Raw genomic sequence first — 20000 nt, forward strand, 5'->3', positions numbered from 1 at the left:
AAAAAAGAAAGGAAAGAAAAATTTCATTGCGCTTCAAACAACAAGTCTTTATTCTTGTGACAAGAAAAGAAAATTGCATGCTTTCTTTCAACCGGTGGGAAATAGCCTATCTTCAGGAAACCACAAATTGTCCCCCCACACACACAGTGTAATCCTAAGTCCTACAATAAATGTCAAATATATTAAAAAATATATTTTAAAAAGCCTATTTTCAAAAAGGAATTTTTGCGGAAAATTATTTTCAAAAAAATGTCGCCATCGGCTGCTTACAAAAAAAAAATCAAAACTTTTCTTTCGAAAAAAAAAATAAAATAAAAAATTGTTTAAAGTTGATAGTCGGCAGTGTTCATGCAAAGACCTCCTCAAATGTCTATTTATATAAACATTTAGTTATCGCTCGATTTACAAACAAAAAGCGTTGAGTTACGCCAAACAGGCAGGGGGTGAAATCAAGCGTTACCCAAGTATGGGGGGGGTGCTTAAATAGTCATGTCCAGGTATTTTGTTTCGCTGTATTACAGCTCTTCAGTGCGACAAGACTAGTATTCCTCCTGAACTAGTTCGGATCTACAACCACACACACGCGCGCGCGCGCGCACACACACACACACACACACACACACATATATAATGCTCCCTATGTTAGGTTGAGCATTTGAGAAGTGGTATACAAATTACCATTAGCGTATGAAGCGATGCTCTTTGTGTAAACAAATTGAGCTTAGGTACTTTGGACTATGTCAAAACATTGTTAATTCACAGCCCGCATAGCAGAAGCCGTATAGCGCAATAGCTAGAAGCTCCGGCTGACGTTTGGGCGATCGGGTTTCGATCCTAGCTTGAGGTAGTTGCTTCTCTAACCGCACTGATGAGCTGTGAAACAGTATTGTATGTGGATGCCTATACATATATATATATTGTTACAAACGGCCACCTCGGCATTAAATATTGTTATATTATTCTGCTAGTGATATAAGATAGATGTTTTATTGTATGTTCGAACTGAACGAGAATCCACTAATTCCTTATCATCTTAAAACCCAGTGTTGGGATTGGTATGAGGAAATTCTCTTCCACTGACCGAGGACAGAGAAAGTGGCGTATAACGGCAGAACAGTTGTTACACCGCGATCCAATCTTGGAAACCAAAGAAAGAACCAACAAGAAATTTCATCAGCCTCGAAGAGGGAGAGAAAGAGAGACTGTGGAAAGAAAAGAGAGAGAGAACGAAGGAGTTGAGAAACGTTCGACCGACGTTAACACCTCCCACCCTCTCTCCAGTATGAAGGCAAGTGACAGGTCATTCGGTCAACACACTTTGTGATCTCGTTTGATTTTCGAGCTCCTTAGCGCCAATAAGCAGGACAAAAAGAGAAAAGGCGATTTCGTCAATTCTACTTTTAGAATCGAGGGGCGAAACAAATAAAGGAGAAAAAAAAAACTCTCTCGTGCGCGCGCAGTTCGACCAAAGTCCGGTCGCATCAGTGCTTTTCTGGATTTTGAGCAACATGTCACGGTTTCAGGTATGGCAGCGTCGAAAGAAAAAGAAAATATTCCGACCGAAAGCGAGTTGGAACGCTTAGCTATTACCCAAATTAACTTCTCGATAAAGCTATTTTGGAGAACCGACGGGCATGTATTGAAAAAGAAACGGATTGAAAATCTGTGGACTTATAATTTGAATTTCTTCCTTCCTTGCAAGAGAACTCTATCGAACGAACTGGCAATTGCAAATTGTTTAAAAGAACATGGACAATACAAAACAAACAGAAAAAAAAAAGAATAGAATTGTAAGTGCAAAACTTTATTTTCTCTCTCTGTCAGACTGAAGTTCGAATTTTTCCTTGTGTGATCTGGTCACTACTGTTTACGCTTTGTCTTTCTGTTACAGGATTCTCTTTCAGTTTGTACGTTAAAAATATCCCAATTCATTTAACTTCGAACATATTTATTTTTCGTTAAATCTTTCTTTCCCCTATCTTTAATAAATTTAGTTTATATTATTTGAAAATGTTTGTCTCGTTCTTTCTTGCAAATCTTATTGTGTTCGATTTTTGTCTTTATTTTGCACCCGTGTGTCTCACAGAAAATAATTGCTGTTTTTTTGTTGTTGTTGTTTTTTGTTTCAAACCTTTTTTGTATTAAAAAGGAAAATTGAACCCGACTGGGACCCATGATTATATCCCTAATGCCGAAGATTTGTCTGCCTATGATAAACGCTTGATGGTCATAAATTCCTATCCATATTGCTTTGTTTGCATTTTATCATATTTAACCTCCCAGCCCCATCCCGGTTGTAACAATATATATATATATATATATATATATATATATATATATATATATATATATATATATATATATATATATATATATTAAAGTTAGGACGATTAATCGGAATGAAAAAAATCAGAACTTTTGAGGTGTCGGAATCGGAAAAAATTGTGCCTATTTTCCGATACAAAAAAGAAACGATTATTTCAATTTTTTTGTAAACTGAATTTCCATTGCTTGTATCAACGATAAAATTAAAAATCTTTGATTTAAAACTACCAGCAAATCTAAAATCAATATATCCGACCGGAAATGTATTAGTTGCGTGTGCAAAATATATGCAAATATTTAGCTAAGTTTTTACGTTAATCTGAAAATTAAAAAAATATACAACTTTATAGCAAAATATTTAAAGGGGTTACTAGCCAAAACATATCGCTCTCCAGCTTTATTCGTTAACAAGCCAACAATAGATGGATACCAGAACTTCAAAATTAATCGACTTTATCATATACATGTATATTTGAGCATCCATAGAGTAGCACTTTAAGCCGAGTTATGCCTGCCAAGTTCCTGTTTTTTTTTAAATTTGACCCCTTGGCAGCTATTTTTACTGATTTATACGAAATCGAATATATTTCCCCTATATATCAAGTTTGAAGTCTGTAAACCAAGAATTGACAGAAGAGTTTGGTAGATGGCGTTCCTCACTCAGACAGTCAGACAGACAACGTCGCTTATATATATATATATATATATATATATATATATATATATATATATGTGTGTGTGTGTGTGTGTGTGTGTGTGTGCGTGTGTGTGTGTGTGTGTGTGTGTGTGTGTGTGTGAAGCGAGAAAGAGGTAGAGAGAGAGGTAGAGAGAGAGAGAGAGCGAGAGAGAGAGAGAGAGAGATATATATATAAAAGGCAATAAAAGCGAGAAAAGGAGCCCAAGAACAAGAATTCCCCTCCCTCTCAATGTTTCATGTTTGCAAAGCTGCAAACATCCGTCTATTTTCCTGTGACCAACCCAGTGCCCGTATCACCGATTATTTTTAAGTGTCGGTTAATGTCTTGGTGCTAATTTAGGTCTTTATAAGATATCCGCCACATTGCATAATCTGCGCATGCCAAAATCGCTGGTTTTCCGTTCACCCGTGCACTTTACAATATATATGTATGTATGCATATATATATATATATATATATATATATATATATATATATATATATATATATATATATATATATATGCATGCATGCATGCTTTAGCAAATCAAAGGTTTGTCACAAACGCATTCACAGCCTGGCAGTTATCACTCGCCCTAATAACGTCTATTCTCCATAAGAACTCGACGTGTTTCATCTTCCGCGTTGTTGATTTATCATTTTCTACCGAAACAGGAAAAAAAAAAGAAAAAAAAGAAAGAAAAAAGAAAAAAAAAGAAAGAAAAAAGAAAAAAAAAGAAAAAAAAAAGCCCAAAAAACAAAGTTGCTTGATTTTTTTCCCCAGAAAACTTCTAGGATTTCAGCTCCCGACATTCGGAATCGACAAACAAGTTAGTCAATGCGGTAATATCATTGCATTCTTTCTTTTTTGCGTGTTTTTTTACTTTAATCTACAGGGTGGTCAAAAAGTCAGGTAACATTTTAAAGAAAAACGATATTAGCAATACACGTATATTTAAGTACCATACATTGAAATATAAAATGAAACAAACATGAAATATGTTTATTTTGTTAATTGTCGTCCATTTCTCTCTATCAATCGCTGGAAGCGATTAACCACTGATTGTGTAACACGTGTAATTACCTGACTTTTTGACCACCCTGTAAATATGATTGGCTTTACAAACTCACCTTTTCCCGATTCAAACAATCTAATCAAAATTTAAGGAATAATCCAACGGGTAACAGTTTTTTGTATCTTACCTTTGTAATGGGGTATTATGTTTATAACGGACTATTGTGTTTGTAACGGACTATTATGTTTGTAACGAGCTTTTATGTTTGTAACGGACTATTATATTTGTAATGGGTTATTATGTTTGTGACGGACTATTATGTTTGTAACAGACTATTATATTTGTAATGGGTTATTATGTTTGTGACGAACTATTATGTCTGTAACGGGCTTTTTCTGTTTATAAAGGGCTATTATGTTTGTAACGAGCTTTCTCTGTCTGTAACGGGTTATATGTTTGTTAAATGTTCAGCTCAAAGAAATAATCATTGACGTTACATTTAAAATTTTATCAATTTTTCTATATAATATTTCCCTGTTTGTCTAGTCGTTCCACTTTTCTCGGAAACTACTTGACCGATCTGGCTAAATTTTTTTATGGGTCTTTTTATGACTGATGCAATGAGCGAGTAAAATTAATTCTCCAAATGCAATAATTTTGCATCATTTTACACCCCTCCTCTACAAGGATCAAAATCAAATATAATGCTGCTAAACTTTATATCTAGAATCCTTATTCCAATTTTGATTAAAATTCATTATATAATTTTGATACTAGAAAATTCTAAAATTTAAGGCTTATGGTATCTTAAGAAGAAATTAAATTTCAGTGAATTCTGCTTTATTGCGTTTTAATGACTGTAAATTAATATCAATGCGATTGGTATGCATTTTAATTTTGAAATGGTTGACTTTGCGATATCATGCATCTTAAAGACCCTCGAAAATATTCCACAAAAACTGAAATTTGGGGAATGTTTATTAATTGGGAAAATTGTTGTGAATCTATTATTCAAGTTCCATGTCTTCATTTTTAACAAAGGGCTTCTACCCCCTTTTAACCTACTTTGCATAAAACTAAATTAAAATAAGTATGGACTACATTAATCCACAAGGTCTTACTGACTTAAATAATTTCTTTTTTTTAATCTATTACATAATATGAAATAGTACTGCTTTAATCTATTACATAATATGAAATAGTACTGCTTTAATCTATTATATAATATGAAATAGTACTGCTTTAATCTATTACATAATATGAAATAGTACTGCTTTAATCTATTACATAATATGAAATAGTACTGCTTTAATCTATTACATAATATGAAATAGTACTGCTTTAATCTATTACATAATATGAAATAGTACTGCTTTAATCTATTACATAATATGAAATAGTACTGCTTTAATCTATTACATAATATGAAATAGTACTGCTTTAATCTATTACATAATATGAAATAGTACTGCTTTAATCTGTTACATAATATGAAATAGTACTGCTTTAATCTATTACATAATATGAAATAGTACTGCTTTAATCTATTACATAATATGAAATAGTACTGCTTTAATCTATTACATAATATGAAATAGTACTGCTTTAATCTATTACATAATATGAAATAGTACTGCTTTAATCTATTACATAATATGAAATAGTACTGCTTTAATCTGTTACATAATATGAAATAGTACTGCTTACTTAATTGCTCTAAAGAAACGATCGCATTCATTTATATTCATGAACTTTTCTCCACGAGTTGTTAGAAAAAAATTGTTGCGAAAATTCTATTTGTTCGATGATGTATGAACGTACGTATAATATGAGTCTTACAATTGTACCTATTTACAATGTCTCCCCACGGGACAGAGTTAGACACCAGGGTCGTTTTTCAACGTGGAGAAAAGGTACAAAAATAAAAAATTGTCTCAGTCGTGAACGACTGATCCTCCACCGAAAGAGAACAAGAAATGGAAGTGCAGCATCTGAAGAACAGATGATATTTATTTGCTCCCCCACCGAGCAAATTAGGCACAAGGCCGATTTTTAATGTGAGGAGTGAAGGGAGGGGGAATGGAAAAGGGGACCAGCTCCCGAGACGTGGGAAATGGGAGCTGGTTAAAGGTCAGGCATGTGGGGTTGCCCCCACATCTGGTCTTTGCTAGTCATAGCTAGTCATAGCTTGCAGTATCTGCCGGAACAGATGGTATTTATTTGCTCCCCCACCGAGCAAATTAGGCACAAGGCCGATTTTTAAAGTGAGGAGTGAAGGGGAAATGGGGACCAACTCCCCGCGGAGTAGGAGAGCTGGATAGTGACAATTGGTATGAAGGGTTGCCCCTACATTGACCAAGGTCTTATATGTGGAGTTGCCCCCACATATGGTCTTTGCTTGCAGTATCTGCCGGAACAGATGGTATTTATTTGCTCCCCCATCGAGCAAATTAGGCACAAGGCCGATTTTTAATGTGAGGAGTGAAGGGGAAATGGGGACCAACTCCCCGGGGAGTAGGGGAGCTGGATAGTGACAATCGGTATTAAGGGTTGCCCCTACATTGACCAAGGTCTTATCTGTGGGGTCGCCCCCACATAGGGTCTTTGCTTGCAGTATCTGCCGGAACAGATGGTATTTATTTGCTCCCCCACCGAGCAAATTAGGCACAAGGCCGATTTTTAATGTGAGGAGTGAAGGGGAAATGGGGACCAACTCCCCGGGGAGTAGGGGAGCTGGATAGTGACAATCGGTATGAAGGGTTGCCCCTACATTGACCAAGGTCTTATATGTGGGGTCGCCCCCACATATGGTCTTTGCTTGCAGTATCTGCCGGAACAGATGGTATTTATTTGCTCCCCCACCGAGCAAATTAGGCACAAGGCCGATTTTTAAAGTGAGGAGTGTAGGGGAAATGGGGACCAACTCCCCGAGGAGTAGGGGAGCTGGATAGTGACAATTGGTATGAAGGGTTGCCCCTACATTGACCAAGGTCTTATATGTGGAGTTGCCCCCACATATGGTCTTTGCTTGCAGTATCTGCCGGAACAGATGGTATTTATTTGCTCCCCCACCGAGCAAATTAGGCACAAGGCCAATTTTTAATGTGAGGAGTGAAGGGAGGGGGAAGGGAAAAAGGGGGACCAGCTCCCGAGAGGTGGGAAATGAGAGCTGGTTAAAGGTCAGGCATGTGGGGTTGCCCCCACATCTGGTCCTTGCCAGTCACAGCTTGCAGTATCTGCCGGAACAGATGGTATTTATTTGCTCCCCCACTGAGCAAATTAGGCACAAGGCCGTTTTTAATGTGAGGTAAAAACCAGCTCCCCTAAAAGGGGTCACTCTGGTTACCAAAAATAATAATTGTCCCAGTATAGAGGGCTTCCCCTCCATTGACTGGCACAAACCATCCCAAGTGCAGCATCTGCCGGAACAGATGGTATTTATTTGCTCCCCCACTGAGCAAATTAGGCACAAGGCCGTTTTTAATGTGAGGTAAAAACCAGCTCCCCTAAAAGGGGTCACTCTGGTTACCAAAAATAATAATTGTCCCAGTATAGAGGGTTTCCCCTCCATTGACTGGTACAAATTATCTTAAGTGCAGCATCTGCCGGAACAGATGGTATTTATTTGCTCCCCCACTGAGCAAATTAGGCACAAGGCCGTTTTTATGGTGTTTATTTGCTCCCCCACTGAGCAAATTAGGCACAAGGCCGTTTTTAATGTGAGGTAAAAACCAGCTCCCCTAAAAGGGGTCACTCTGGTTACCAAAAATAATAATTGTCCCAGTATAGAGGGTTTCCCCTCCATTGACTGGTACAAATTATCTTAAGTGCAGCATCTGCCGGAACAGATACTACACTTTGATCTTGTCCCGAAGGCCAAAGTCAGCCTTGTAAGTCACTAACCTATTGCCAAGAGTGCAATTCAACTCGTTTTGTGAACTGCTTTGTTCTTGCGTAAACTTTATCTTGCTTTTTGATTTCCAAAATATATCACAGTGTCCGATTTATAAGGGAGTTAATATTTACCTTTCTAAGAAAAATTAAAACAAAATTTTTTCTGGTCCCGCGACAAAGGAGGGTGGACCTGTAAATTCACACTTGTCCGTTCGTCTGTCCGCACTTTTCTCAATAAATACGCCTTGGATTATTTTGAAATTTTGCACAAACATTAAACATGATATGAGTAAAAATGTAACACAACGGATTTTCCGGGAAAACTCCGGTTGTCCCCCAGAGGGGTGCCTTTCGGGCTAAAATGGCTAAAATTGACACTTTTGTGCTTATTTAAAAAAATTGATCCCCTGGATTTTTATAAAACTTTCTGAAAAGTTGTAACTGATTTGTATATAATTTTGTTTGTCTATACTTTGTGATAACTCTTGGGTGTGCCCCAGGGGCTCTTTTAGGGTTAATAAAAACACTCCATTTTTGGGACTATTTTACCATATTTGTCTAAAATTTTCTGTGTATGTCTATTTAGCAGTTTTGCATGGTGTTGAACTCAAATTTAAATATGTTAAAACCTTGGGGACTTTGGGGGCTAAACCAGGCGGGACTTAGTCATTTCTTTTTTTTTTTTTTTTTTTTTTTTTTTTGTATGATGCAGAAGTCAAATTTACATATGTTAAGGCTTAAAACTGCACTGTTTGTTAATTTTCACCAGGATTTGACGTCCCCTGGATACTTTTGGGGGTAAATGTGCACTCACGGGGGGGGGTATGCATATTTCACTTGTTCTTGTGAAAACTTTATTTTGAGTGTATAGCCTTTTGATTTCCAAAATATATCACAGGGTCTGATTTATAAGGGAGTTAATATTTACCATTCTAAGTAAAATTAAAACAAAATTTATTTTTTTCAATTTCTGTATTCTAACCGATTTTTATTACCCCCAAGTTTGAAATAAATAACAAAAAATTAAATTAGATTCCATAGGCTCAAATTAATGGACTGGTTTGGCTGTTTTGTTTGACAGCATATCAACTCTTTCCGGATTATTTAATGCTGAATCCAGTAATGTCGGGGAAAGGTTTTACGCTTCAAGTTCTTTATGTAGTTACATATTTATTGATGATGTTTGCTTTGGTTATTTTGTTTTACGGTACGAGAACGCCTTTTGGGGGGTTTTTAATTCTGGATCCAGTAATCTACATATCTATAAAAGTGAAAATGTGTGTGTGTGTGTGTGTGTGTGTGCGCGCGTGTGTGTGCGTGCGTGTGTGGACACTTTTCAACCTATATACTCAACAGATTTTTTATCTACAAACTTGAAATTTCGTATATAGGGCATTCAGACACGTGGAAAATTTTTTAATCGGTTTTTATCTAGAAAAACGGGTTGCTAAGGGGTGAAGACTGAAAAATTGGTACGTGGGAGTTGTCGGATTTTTATCAGTTTGCTAACTGTTCTACGAATGTGCATACGTGAATGATTCACATGGCAGATTCAATATGTCAAAATAAGTAAGTTTGAAAACACTTTTTAAAGATCGTATCAAATCGGCCTAATGGTTATTGTACTTTACTTACTGTTTTTAGGTTTTAGTTTCGATCTCAGCCCGAGTATCTTTTTTTTTTTTCTTTTTTTTTATTTACAAGAAGTGAACTGTTTAGAAAAGAGACAATATTCGCATGCACATGTCTCGGTTTTGTATGAATTAAAATATAATATTTATTCATATTTTACGAAACACCGGGCGGCCTGCTAGTTTGGGAATAAAATTATATACTTTTGTTTCGGTTGTTTTTTAGGAAAATCGCTGTTTTTTTTTTTTTGTTGTTTTTTTTTACTTTGCAGAACATGAGTGGGTTTTGCAAATGAAAATAAAAAACGATTAATGCTTTGTGCAGTTTAGGTCAGGAAGCTAGTATCTTCAGACAGTCTGATCTCATAGTATCAGGCCTGGTGTTTAATGTGTTAAGACATCTTATGCCTAGCAGCTGTGTTCCAACATTCATAATGATTGGTAAATTAGGTATTTAGATTCCGATACCTCCCAAAAGTTTTGATTTTTCTAATTCTTCATTTCGATTAATTATTTGAAACGCTAAAAAATTGACTTGAAAAGATTATAATTTGGGAAATATTTAAATTGTGGCACAATGATGAAGAGAGAGCCTTTCGGAAGACGCCAAAGCTCCCCACATTTGGTCGCCTTATGCCAGACTTGCCTTGTACTCATGGGAAGACACGTAAATGCATGCTGATTTCATCTGGAAATGTCAGTGCACATCAATTCGGCTCAGCGACTCACCACGAAATGAAATTTGTTTTTGGTTTCGTCAGTCGCTCACGATTTGTTGGAATTGTAAAAGCCTTTTCAAAAGCAAATCTACTGCAAGAAAAGCATAGTACGTCTCCAAAAATATATATGTAACATATATATATATATATATATATATATATATATATATATATATATATATATATATATATAATAGTGAAACGATAAATTATCCGCCTAAAGAAAACAACACTACAGCTTTATTTTTAAATTTTTATTGAAAAAATAAATTCAGGTAACTTTATTATGTAGTATTTGTTTCCAGTTGTCCTGTACATTCACTTCAATTACCACTGGTATTTAACAATGTCGTCTCAGAAAAGGTGCGGTTGGAGATTGCGCACCTCCTGCCACAAAGATTTCACGCGCAGACACCACTTTGTGGGTATCCATAGTCTGTCAAAGACTGGAAGAGCCCCTCTATACCGCATTGTAATGAAAGTTATATACTCTGCTAAAAGTACCCTTATAGGATGAAACACTAGTGTCTGTAGGTATTTATTAATTATTATAGCAAATAATTATGTCAGCCCCTTTAAGAAACTTCTGTCTTATCGTTGAGCACTTTCAGTCGGTCAACTTAACTCATACATGCAGATCGTCATATAATGATTAGATCACTCTTACTGACGTTAAAAACATTTAATAAGAATAAATGTTTAATTTCAACTTCTATCTCTTGCGGTTGATGGTAGCCGAATGGTTCAGGTCCTTGCTAATGAAGCCAGACATGATTTCTTTTGCCGGGGTTCGAATCTCTCCTCTGGCGTTAATCATGACACCCTGCACTGATGATTCTCGAAAGAATGAAACACTAGTGTCTGTAGGTATTTAATAATTATTATAGTAAATAATAATAATAATAATAATATATATATATATATATATACATATATATATATATATATATATATATATTGGAAATGCTTTTTATATATATTTTGTTATAGCTTTTGAATATATTTTCAAATTAATGCTAACCAGTGATGCCTTTTTTCATTAATGTTTATCTCTTGATGAAGAGCGCTTATCTTAGAAAATGCATGTGTTAAAGATTTTTCTTTATTATAATACCTAGTTTTTAATTTTTAAGGATTAATAAATGTGGTAATTTATTAAATATTTATTTTCATCGTGATTTTTTTTTGTTTCTTTAATAGCTATTGATATTTAGTTTTCTATTATAAGTTCTAATTTAAAGATAATATTTATCTTTATCTTTGTAACATATATATATATATATATATATGTTGTAGAGTTGAATGTAATAATAAAAGAAGAAAGCGCGCGCGCGTTTGTGTGTGTGTATTGTGCGGTTATACAACTTATCTTCGGATGGGATCTGAGAGAGAGAGAAATTGAAGATGGCAGCCATGGATTTATAAGATGTAGTCTCGTGGTATCTCACGAGATCTCATCTTCCTCTGCACACGTATGCAAATGGAATGGAGTCAGTTTTCTAATAAAATGCCTGTTGGCAGAGGTGGTTGGGAGAATACGTGCTGGAAGTTGAGAGAGAAAGTTGACAGTAACGAATTCTGGCTGAACTTTTGCTTATTGTATTTATTTTATTTTGTTTTGCTGTTTACTATTTAACTGCAAGCTATTTCGGCTTTCTTCTTTGCTTATTACATTCAACTCTACATATATATACTTAGGGGGCGGTTTTGCCCGAGTGACGATATGATATTTTAATTTGTCCAGATTTCGTATATTTTATTATAGAGTCATGATTTCAAAAATAAATAATAATAAAAACATATCTATTTGCGATAGCCAGAATCGAAACAGAAACTGTAGCATTCAAAGCTCATGACGTTACCACTGTACCAACGCGACTTGAATACCAAGCGATAAAAATAAAAAAATAAACTAAGATGAATGTACAAAACGTTTAACGATTTTTTTATTTTGACCCATTTTGATCCCTAAAAAACACTTTTAATCGCCTAAAGACCCAGAAAAGAACGGCCCGTAAAAATATCCAATAATTCGAGGCCCCTAGCGCCGCTCTGCGACTTTTAATTTCGTAGGAGATAGAATTTTAAAATATTGAGACACCGACAGATATATAGCCGCCTATATATATATATATATATATATATATATATATATATATATATATATATATATATATATATATATATATATATATATATATAAGTAGATGGTAGTTTGCTTGAAGCATTGCTGGTAAAGGAATATATGGAAGTTTTAAAAGCCAAAAGCAATGCGGAAAAGACTGGAATCATGAGAGTAAAGAAAAGAAACACAAACAAACAAATAGACGGGTATGTTTGAGTACAGAAATGTCTAACTGTTGAAAGTTCAATACTACCAACGCACTTTATATACACCGGACATGCCAACAACTTGGTTGCAAAATAATTATACAACGAGGTGAGGAATGATAGATGAATAAACTGTTAGACATTTCTCTACTCAAACATACCCGTCTACTTGTTTGTTTGTTTTTCTTTTCTTTACTCACATGATTCCAGTCTTTTTCGCATTGTTTTTGGCTTTTAAAACTTCCATATATATATATATATATATATATATATATGATTGCAACGTCTTGTCAGACGAGTGCCACTCCCTCAGACACTTAAAAGTCCATGAGCCCAAAAATGACTTTCATCGCCACATGACCATTTTAATAGACAAATGCCTGAGGGAGTATCTATACACAGATGATGTTACTGGTCCTTAGCTTTGTACGAAAGCTAAGTCTCTCTCTCTCTCTCTCTCTCTCTCTCTCTCTCTCTCTCTCTCTCTCTCTCTCTCTCTCTCTCTCTGTTCAAAATGTTGAGATCCAGCAACAAGCAAGAGCAAGATAGCCAGCAACAATTTAAACTGCAGACCAGCTTTATGCGGTACTGGTCTCCCGCTTTATGTTTTTTTTTTTAAATCAGAGATTTGCGTCTCCTAGAAAGATCGCCTTCACCACGGCTTACGGGAGCCCTCTTCACCCCAACACACAACACACATACATACACACGAACACACACGGTGCTAGTTGGCCGTTGACCCCAAAAAAGGGTTCATTCGCCCTTTGGAAGGTCTTGTTTTTAATCCTTCAGGGAGATTAGCCACCCTCCCCCGTTAAATTACTTGTAGAACAGGCAGAGGGATGCTACATTTCGTCGATGGGACAGAGGTTGAAGCTTAGATTACAGTTCAGGACTTATCAGGATGGCGACTCTCTTTTGAACCTTGTCTTGGAGCAAGAGACAAGTAGCAGATGCACCAGCCCAAATATGATAACAATACTCCATACATGGTGGCCTTATAGAGGTACAGGATACTTTCGGGCGTTAGTAGCTTTCTAGCACGGTAGAGAGAAATATTCTTTATATTCCGGTTCGTCGTCATTCAGAAAAACAAATAAAGAGGTATATAGCGTGGATTTTTAAGGGAGATAATTCATGAGAAGGAAAAGTTCAAATCGTATTCAAAACTCCGAAAAAGAAAATAAAACAAAACTTACATTTTTAATGCTTTTTTTGCATATAAATATATGTGTACATGTGTGTGTGTGTGTGTGTGTGTGTGTGTGTGTGTGTGTGTGTGTGTGTGTGTTTCCTTGCGTCACACAAAAGTTAGCGAGTAAAAAACGTGCTTTTTTTCTAACCGGATGTCAGAAATGATAATAATATATGAGAAATTAAATTGCCGATACAATTCTACGATTGTATATGACTGTTTTTCTAATATATCTAAATAAATAACGGGTGCGAACACTTACGAAGCGTGGTATTTTTCTCGCATTTTTAGCAACAGATGTACACTAGTTACTAAATAATAAAGTGAAACAAAAATGAATTTTTAAAAAAGTCACGAGCAAAAGTCAAGTTGTTTACCACAGTCGAGATTGACCTTGTAACAGAGAGCGGACGCGCATATGCAAATGCCGAGCTGTGTGCGAAGAAAAAGACTATAAAATGTACAAGCCGACGAGCAGGTTCAGCACGTTTGAGAGTACACGTAGGTGACGTCACGGCCATAACGCGAAGTTACGCGCGGTGGGAAAATAGGGAAATAAATGTTGTTGTTAAAAAAAAGTAGTCACTATTATATATATAAGGAGTTAACTTATTGTGGACAATCTTACAACCTGAAGGTTTCCTTTTCATTGACTATTGCACTGCAATGTAGGGGAGGGCGCCACTCATTCCGCAAGATTTCTCCACTTACTCTTGATCCTCATCTTATAACGCTGAGAGCTTATCAACAAACCGTTAACTATCATTTTTCTTTAGCTTTTCATATAACTCGACTGCGGATTGAACCCTGGTCTACTGGCATATTAGCGAACTCTCTAACCATGATACAAAATACATGTTGCAATGAATTTCAATTTATTTTCATTGTCTATTCATGGGTAAAATATGGGTTAAGTACAAAGTAGACGATAAAATTGTCACCCTAAAGAAAACAAAACTACAGCTTTATTTTAAAACTTTTATTGAAAAAAAATCAATTCATGTAACTTGATTATGTAGTAGAGCTGACATCTATTCAATGTAACTGCCTTCAGATGCGGATCCGGAACTGGGAGCCTTTTCCACAAGCGCCGGCGGGAACTCGGCAGATGGCGGGGATCAGGCTGAATTTGGTGTTTTGGGAGGTTATGTTGGTGATGTTCCCGAAGTCTGACCAAACGATGTTGTCTAGCGGGTTCAGATCGGGAGAGGAAGGGAGCCAGTGAAAGAAGGAGACAAAATCGTAGCACTCTTTCTGAAGCCACGCCTAAGTCTCCTGTGGAGCGACGCCGTGTCCTGCTGTCACACCCAGGGTTTTCTAGCAGCTATCTGATTGCACCAGGGGATCATCACACTGTTCAGCACATCTAGATACACTTTGGTGTTGACTTTTAAACCGACTTCGAAAATGTGAGGTGGCATGATGTGGCCCTCACTTGAAACCATACCGAAGACCATAACCGTAGCCAGAAATTTTGTTTTCAGCACCCTGTGCACGTCCTTGTTATTTGTGGCAATCCAGCGATGCATTTTAAAGGTGCTGGCAATGGTCCTGTTGCCATAACTTGGATCAGTAAAGTGCATGAGTTGTACAGCAGCGCATCTACGGTCTCGCTCGTTGAATGTTATATATTGGGATTTTTACACAGCTGTCCGACTAGTACATGGTTTGCAACAAAAAAAGAAAACCGGTTTTCATAAAATGGAAATGGAATCATGTCGTTTTTTCTAGGGTAACAATTTGGTTGTTCCATAAAAAAGTTACAAATAAGGCATTCATTCCTTATTTGTAACTTTTACGTTTCAATTCAGGGGACATAAATAATTTAAAGTGTCCAGATAATATAATTAACTTTTTGTTCCCGGTCAGAGAACGTGCAACCGAACAAGGTCAAAGGTTACATCAACCGAAACGTTGTGAGACCAAAGATGAGGACAGTAGTTCGAAGAATAACTAATTGAAGCAATTTTAGTTTTTAATTTTTATTTGTTCTCCCATTTTAAAAACTTATACAGAAAATGAAATGAAATTATAGTTGTAAGGGAGGCAACTCTTATATTCTTTTGTTGCTCTTAGATTTTTTTTTCCATATGATTTGTGTTGTAGCAGAGTGTGGATGCGTATGCAAATGCATACAAAATGATGTCACCGGTAATTAAAATGACTATAAAAAGAGAAAGAGCACGTTAGAGAAAAAGATCACGAGAGAGATGTGGATGACGTTCGAGATGACAGGCGTCAGAGAAGACAATCGCGTTAGAGAGGTGGATGACGTCACATCCGTAATGAGAAGTCACGCGTGGCGGGAGAATGATGAAGTAAATGTCGTTGTTACACCGGTAAAAAGAAAGTTGAAGTTCTTTGTCTTCTTTGCGATGGAGACTACAACGTGTTGGGTGACGTTACAGCGTGTGTGGGGGGGGGGTAGTTAAACATGTTTCATAAGATAGATTGTCTGGGTCAAACTAAATCATTTTTTTTTCTTCTAATTAATTGCAGTGAAGTTGGTAGCGGCCATTTTGGATGACGATAGCGTCTTTGAAGATTGCTAAGAACCACACGAACATTTAATCTAAAATGGAATATAAATATTGATTCAACGTACATGTTGCTATTAAAAAAATAAACAAATGCTCCCACTTGAAGATGCTTTCTTTTATTAATATAAGAGAGGTTACTTGGTGCAAAGGATGCAAGGTTGTTATTTTTTTTCTTCTGCATTTGGATCCAAAACGGATAATATGTGTTTATCAGAATCTAATTCATATTAGATGTTTTTTGCCAATCAAAACAAGCAAAAGTTATATCCCATTGAATGATTGCTTCATTCCAAATTAATGGTTGAATATGGTTAAATTTGTATTTATCTTTGCTTTAAATACTAATTCCTATTAATCCCTAATTATTACTAACTGTGGATTAAACAGATACCATAATAATTAGATCGCTGCACGTTATCATGACAAATGTCCATACAAAATTTCGGTCAGATCATTCTAGTAGTTTCCGAGAAAACTTCTAGAGTAAATATGGTATTGTGGTGACTAATACTTGTTCTATGTTCCTTACAACGTGTTATTGTGGACAATGTTACAACCTGAAGGTTTCCTTTTCATTGACTATTACACTGAAATGTAGGGGAGGGCGCCACTCATTCCCCAGGATTTCTCCAGTTACTCTTGATCCTCACCTCATAATGCCTAGAGCTTAGCAATCCATATTAAACCCTCACCTGTGCCCCGAAAGGATACCATAATAATCAGTTCGCTAAACCTTATCATAGTCAAGATCCATACACAATTTCAGTCAGATCATCCCAGTAGTTCTTTTAAGATACTTCTATGATAAACATGGTATTATGTTGACTAATCTCTATTAATGCCTATTAATTTCTAACTGTGCATCGAACAGCTACCATAATACTTAGTTCGCTGGACCTTATCACAACAAAGGTTCATACAAAATATCAATCAGATCGATTGCGTAGTTGCTAAGAAATATTTAGGTCGCTGCATGTTATCATGACAAAGGTCCATACAAAATTTCGGTCGGATCATCCAGTAGTTTCCGAGAAAACTTCTAGAGTAAATATGGTATTGTGGTAACTAATACCTGTTCTATATTCCTTGCGACGTGTTAACTTAATGTGGACAATGTTACAACCTGAGTGTTTCGTTTTCATCGACTATTACGCTTGGTTCATATTGGAGATGACGAGAGTTCATATCGGAGACATTATTCAGAACAGGAGACGATAATGACATTTATAACAGAGAGACATTTATATTCTTGGTATATCACAGAGGAGGAGACACATTACTTGAGAGGGGGAGTTATACAAGAGTTCGTTTATAGATGAATATACAAAACACATTTACCTTTTCAGTTGTAAAAACGACACGAAGATAACACAGTTACAAAATTATTGATTTCTTTATTCCTCAACCGGCTGATTGGTGATGTCAGGAATTCAAACCTGCACAACTACATGGTCTCTCTTCTACCCTTCGCTTCTAAGAGACTCCCAGTCTCCAATTGACTCTTACACTGTGTGTGATCTTCTCTGATTCTCTCTCTAATCATTCATGTGAAAACTTCTCATAGAAATTTAAACAATAAAAAGTTTAGTAGACCAATATACTCGTTTTTTTTTTTTAACAAAGGTTGTTTAAAAAAAATCATCCCGTTCGTCCGTTCGTTTGTTTGAACTTTTTTCGATAACTACTTGATTTTTTTGCTTTTTGAAATTTTGCACAAACGTTAGTCATGGTGAAAGTAAATTTTTGCCAGAACAGATTTTCCGGGATAACTTGGTTGCCCCCCCCCTCTCCTAGGGGGCATTATAGGGGTAAAATTATCTCCAAATCGTTCATCTGTTCGAAATTTTCTCAATAACAACGCATTGCATTCTTTTTTTATTTTGCACAAACATTAGTCATGGTTAAAGTAAATTTTCCACTCGTGGAGGGGGACTCTGCCAGATCGGTTTGTTATATATTGAGATAATTGATCCAATATTTTTCCAATTATCACTGTTGTAATTATCAAAGAAGTTACAGATAGTTAAAGTGTGAAAACTTTTCATAGACTGAGATTCACTAATCATCACTTGTCATCTATATATATATTAAAAGGCAAAATGTGTGTTAGTGTGTGTGTGTGCATTTTTTTTTTGTATGTCTGGCTTGTGGAGGGTGGAGGCGCTCGAGGCGGTAACTCTTTCTTAGAACCTTCATCTAAAATTTCAAGTCTTTAGACCTAAAATTGCTGGAGGAATTTGGTAGAACCTGCAAAGGTCAACTCTTTCAACTTTGACTTTTTGGCAGCCAAATTTTCGCCCCAAACTGATTAAAATACTTGTCGCATGTCTGAATACCCGTTGTGTATAAATTTCAAATTTACCCAAAATTAGCTGAATAGTTTGCTAGACACCGTAAACGTCAAATCTGATGAACTTTGACCCCTTGGCAGGTCAAATTTTCGACACAAACCGATTAAAAAGCTTGCCCTATCTCTGAATACCCTTTATGTAAAGTTTCAAATGTTTAGACCAGAAATTAGCTGAGAAATTTAGTAGAGGTCAATTTTTTTTTTTAACTTTGACTCCAATTTTGACCCCTTAACATTTATTTTTTAGGACTCAAATCAAATTAAAAAGTTTGATCCATGTCCAAGTCACCTACATTTAAAAATGCAAGTGTTTAGACCCAAAATTGTTGGAGGAGTTAGGTAGAGTTCTCAAAGGTCAAATCGTTCAACTTTGACCCTTGACAGCAAAATTTCTGGCCGAAAATCGATTAAAAAGATTTTCCCAAATCTCAATACGCCTTATGTCAAAACCGAAAATTGACAAAATTATTTGGTAGGGAAATGTACACGGACGCGCGTGCACACACAGACACACAGACACACAGACACACACAGTTATTTTCACATAGACTAGCATTTCATCCCAGCGTTGCCCGGGTGTTTGGAGGTGTATGTTGAGCAAAAAAAAAAGTGGTAGTAGGAAGGCAGGCTCGAACCCGTAACGCAAAGGAGGAAAAAAACGGGAAAAAACTGACGTCTTTGCTGTTACGAACACCGCCAAACCAGAAGTGACGTAGGTTTAGATAAAGGCTAGACAATCGAAAAGAGACGATGACTTTCAAAAATATCAGCGAAAAAAGCGACCTCTCCCCTATAGAAAGGTGTTCAGTTGAAGGTGAAGATATTTATGTTTTCAGCCAATTTTTCGATATTTGTCGTCTGAAAGGTCGAACTTCAAAACGATACTGATCTTGTAAAAATCCGTCGCCTTTGTCGAAAGTTTTAGGCAGACATGCAAACATACGTACATACATACATTTATCTAATGGTAACTACAAATTTTCGACTCAAACAGATTAAAAAGCTTGTCCTATCTCTGAATACCCTTTACGTAAAATTTCAAATGTTTAGACCAGAAATTGTCTGAGTAATTTGGTAGAAACCGCAGAGGTCAAATTTTTTTAAACTTTGACCCCTATTATGACATCTTAACATTTATTGTTTTGGGCTCAAATCAAGTTATTAATTTTGATCCATGTCCAATGAACCTATATCTAAAATTTCAAGAGTTTATACCCAAAATTATTGGAGGATTTTGGTAGAGTTCTCAAAGGTCAAATCGTTGAGCCAAATTTCTGGCCGAAAACGGATTCCAAAGATTTTCCCAAATCTCAGTACCCTGT

General features: G+C 36.0%; 1 protein-coding gene across 3 annotated transcripts in view; it reads left to right on the forward strand.

Moving 5' to 3' along the window:
• LOC145268740 (testis-specific serine/threonine-protein kinase 3-like) overlaps positions 1-20000 on the forward strand; it is a 158553-nt gene that overhangs the window by 125383 nt on the left and 13170 nt on the right. The window contains exon 1 of one of the 3 annotated variants that reach the window (XM_080124327.1): positions 3515-3845. The exons of the other annotated variants lie outside the window; for them this stretch is intronic. Coding sequence (XP_079980453.1) covers positions 3841-3845 — 5 coding nt within the window. The 5' untranslated portion in view covers positions 3515-3840. Of the gene's footprint in view, positions 1-3514; positions 3846-20000 lie in introns of those variants that run through there. 3 annotated transcript variants of the gene reach the window in all.

This window comes from Euprymna scolopes, chromosome 44 (genome assembly GCF_053919585.1).
Source record: "Euprymna scolopes isolate OS-2025 chromosome 44, ASM5391958v1, whole genome shotgun sequence".
NCBI classification, from domain to species: Eukaryota; Metazoa; Mollusca; class Cephalopoda; order Sepiida; family Sepiolidae; genus Euprymna; species Euprymna scolopes.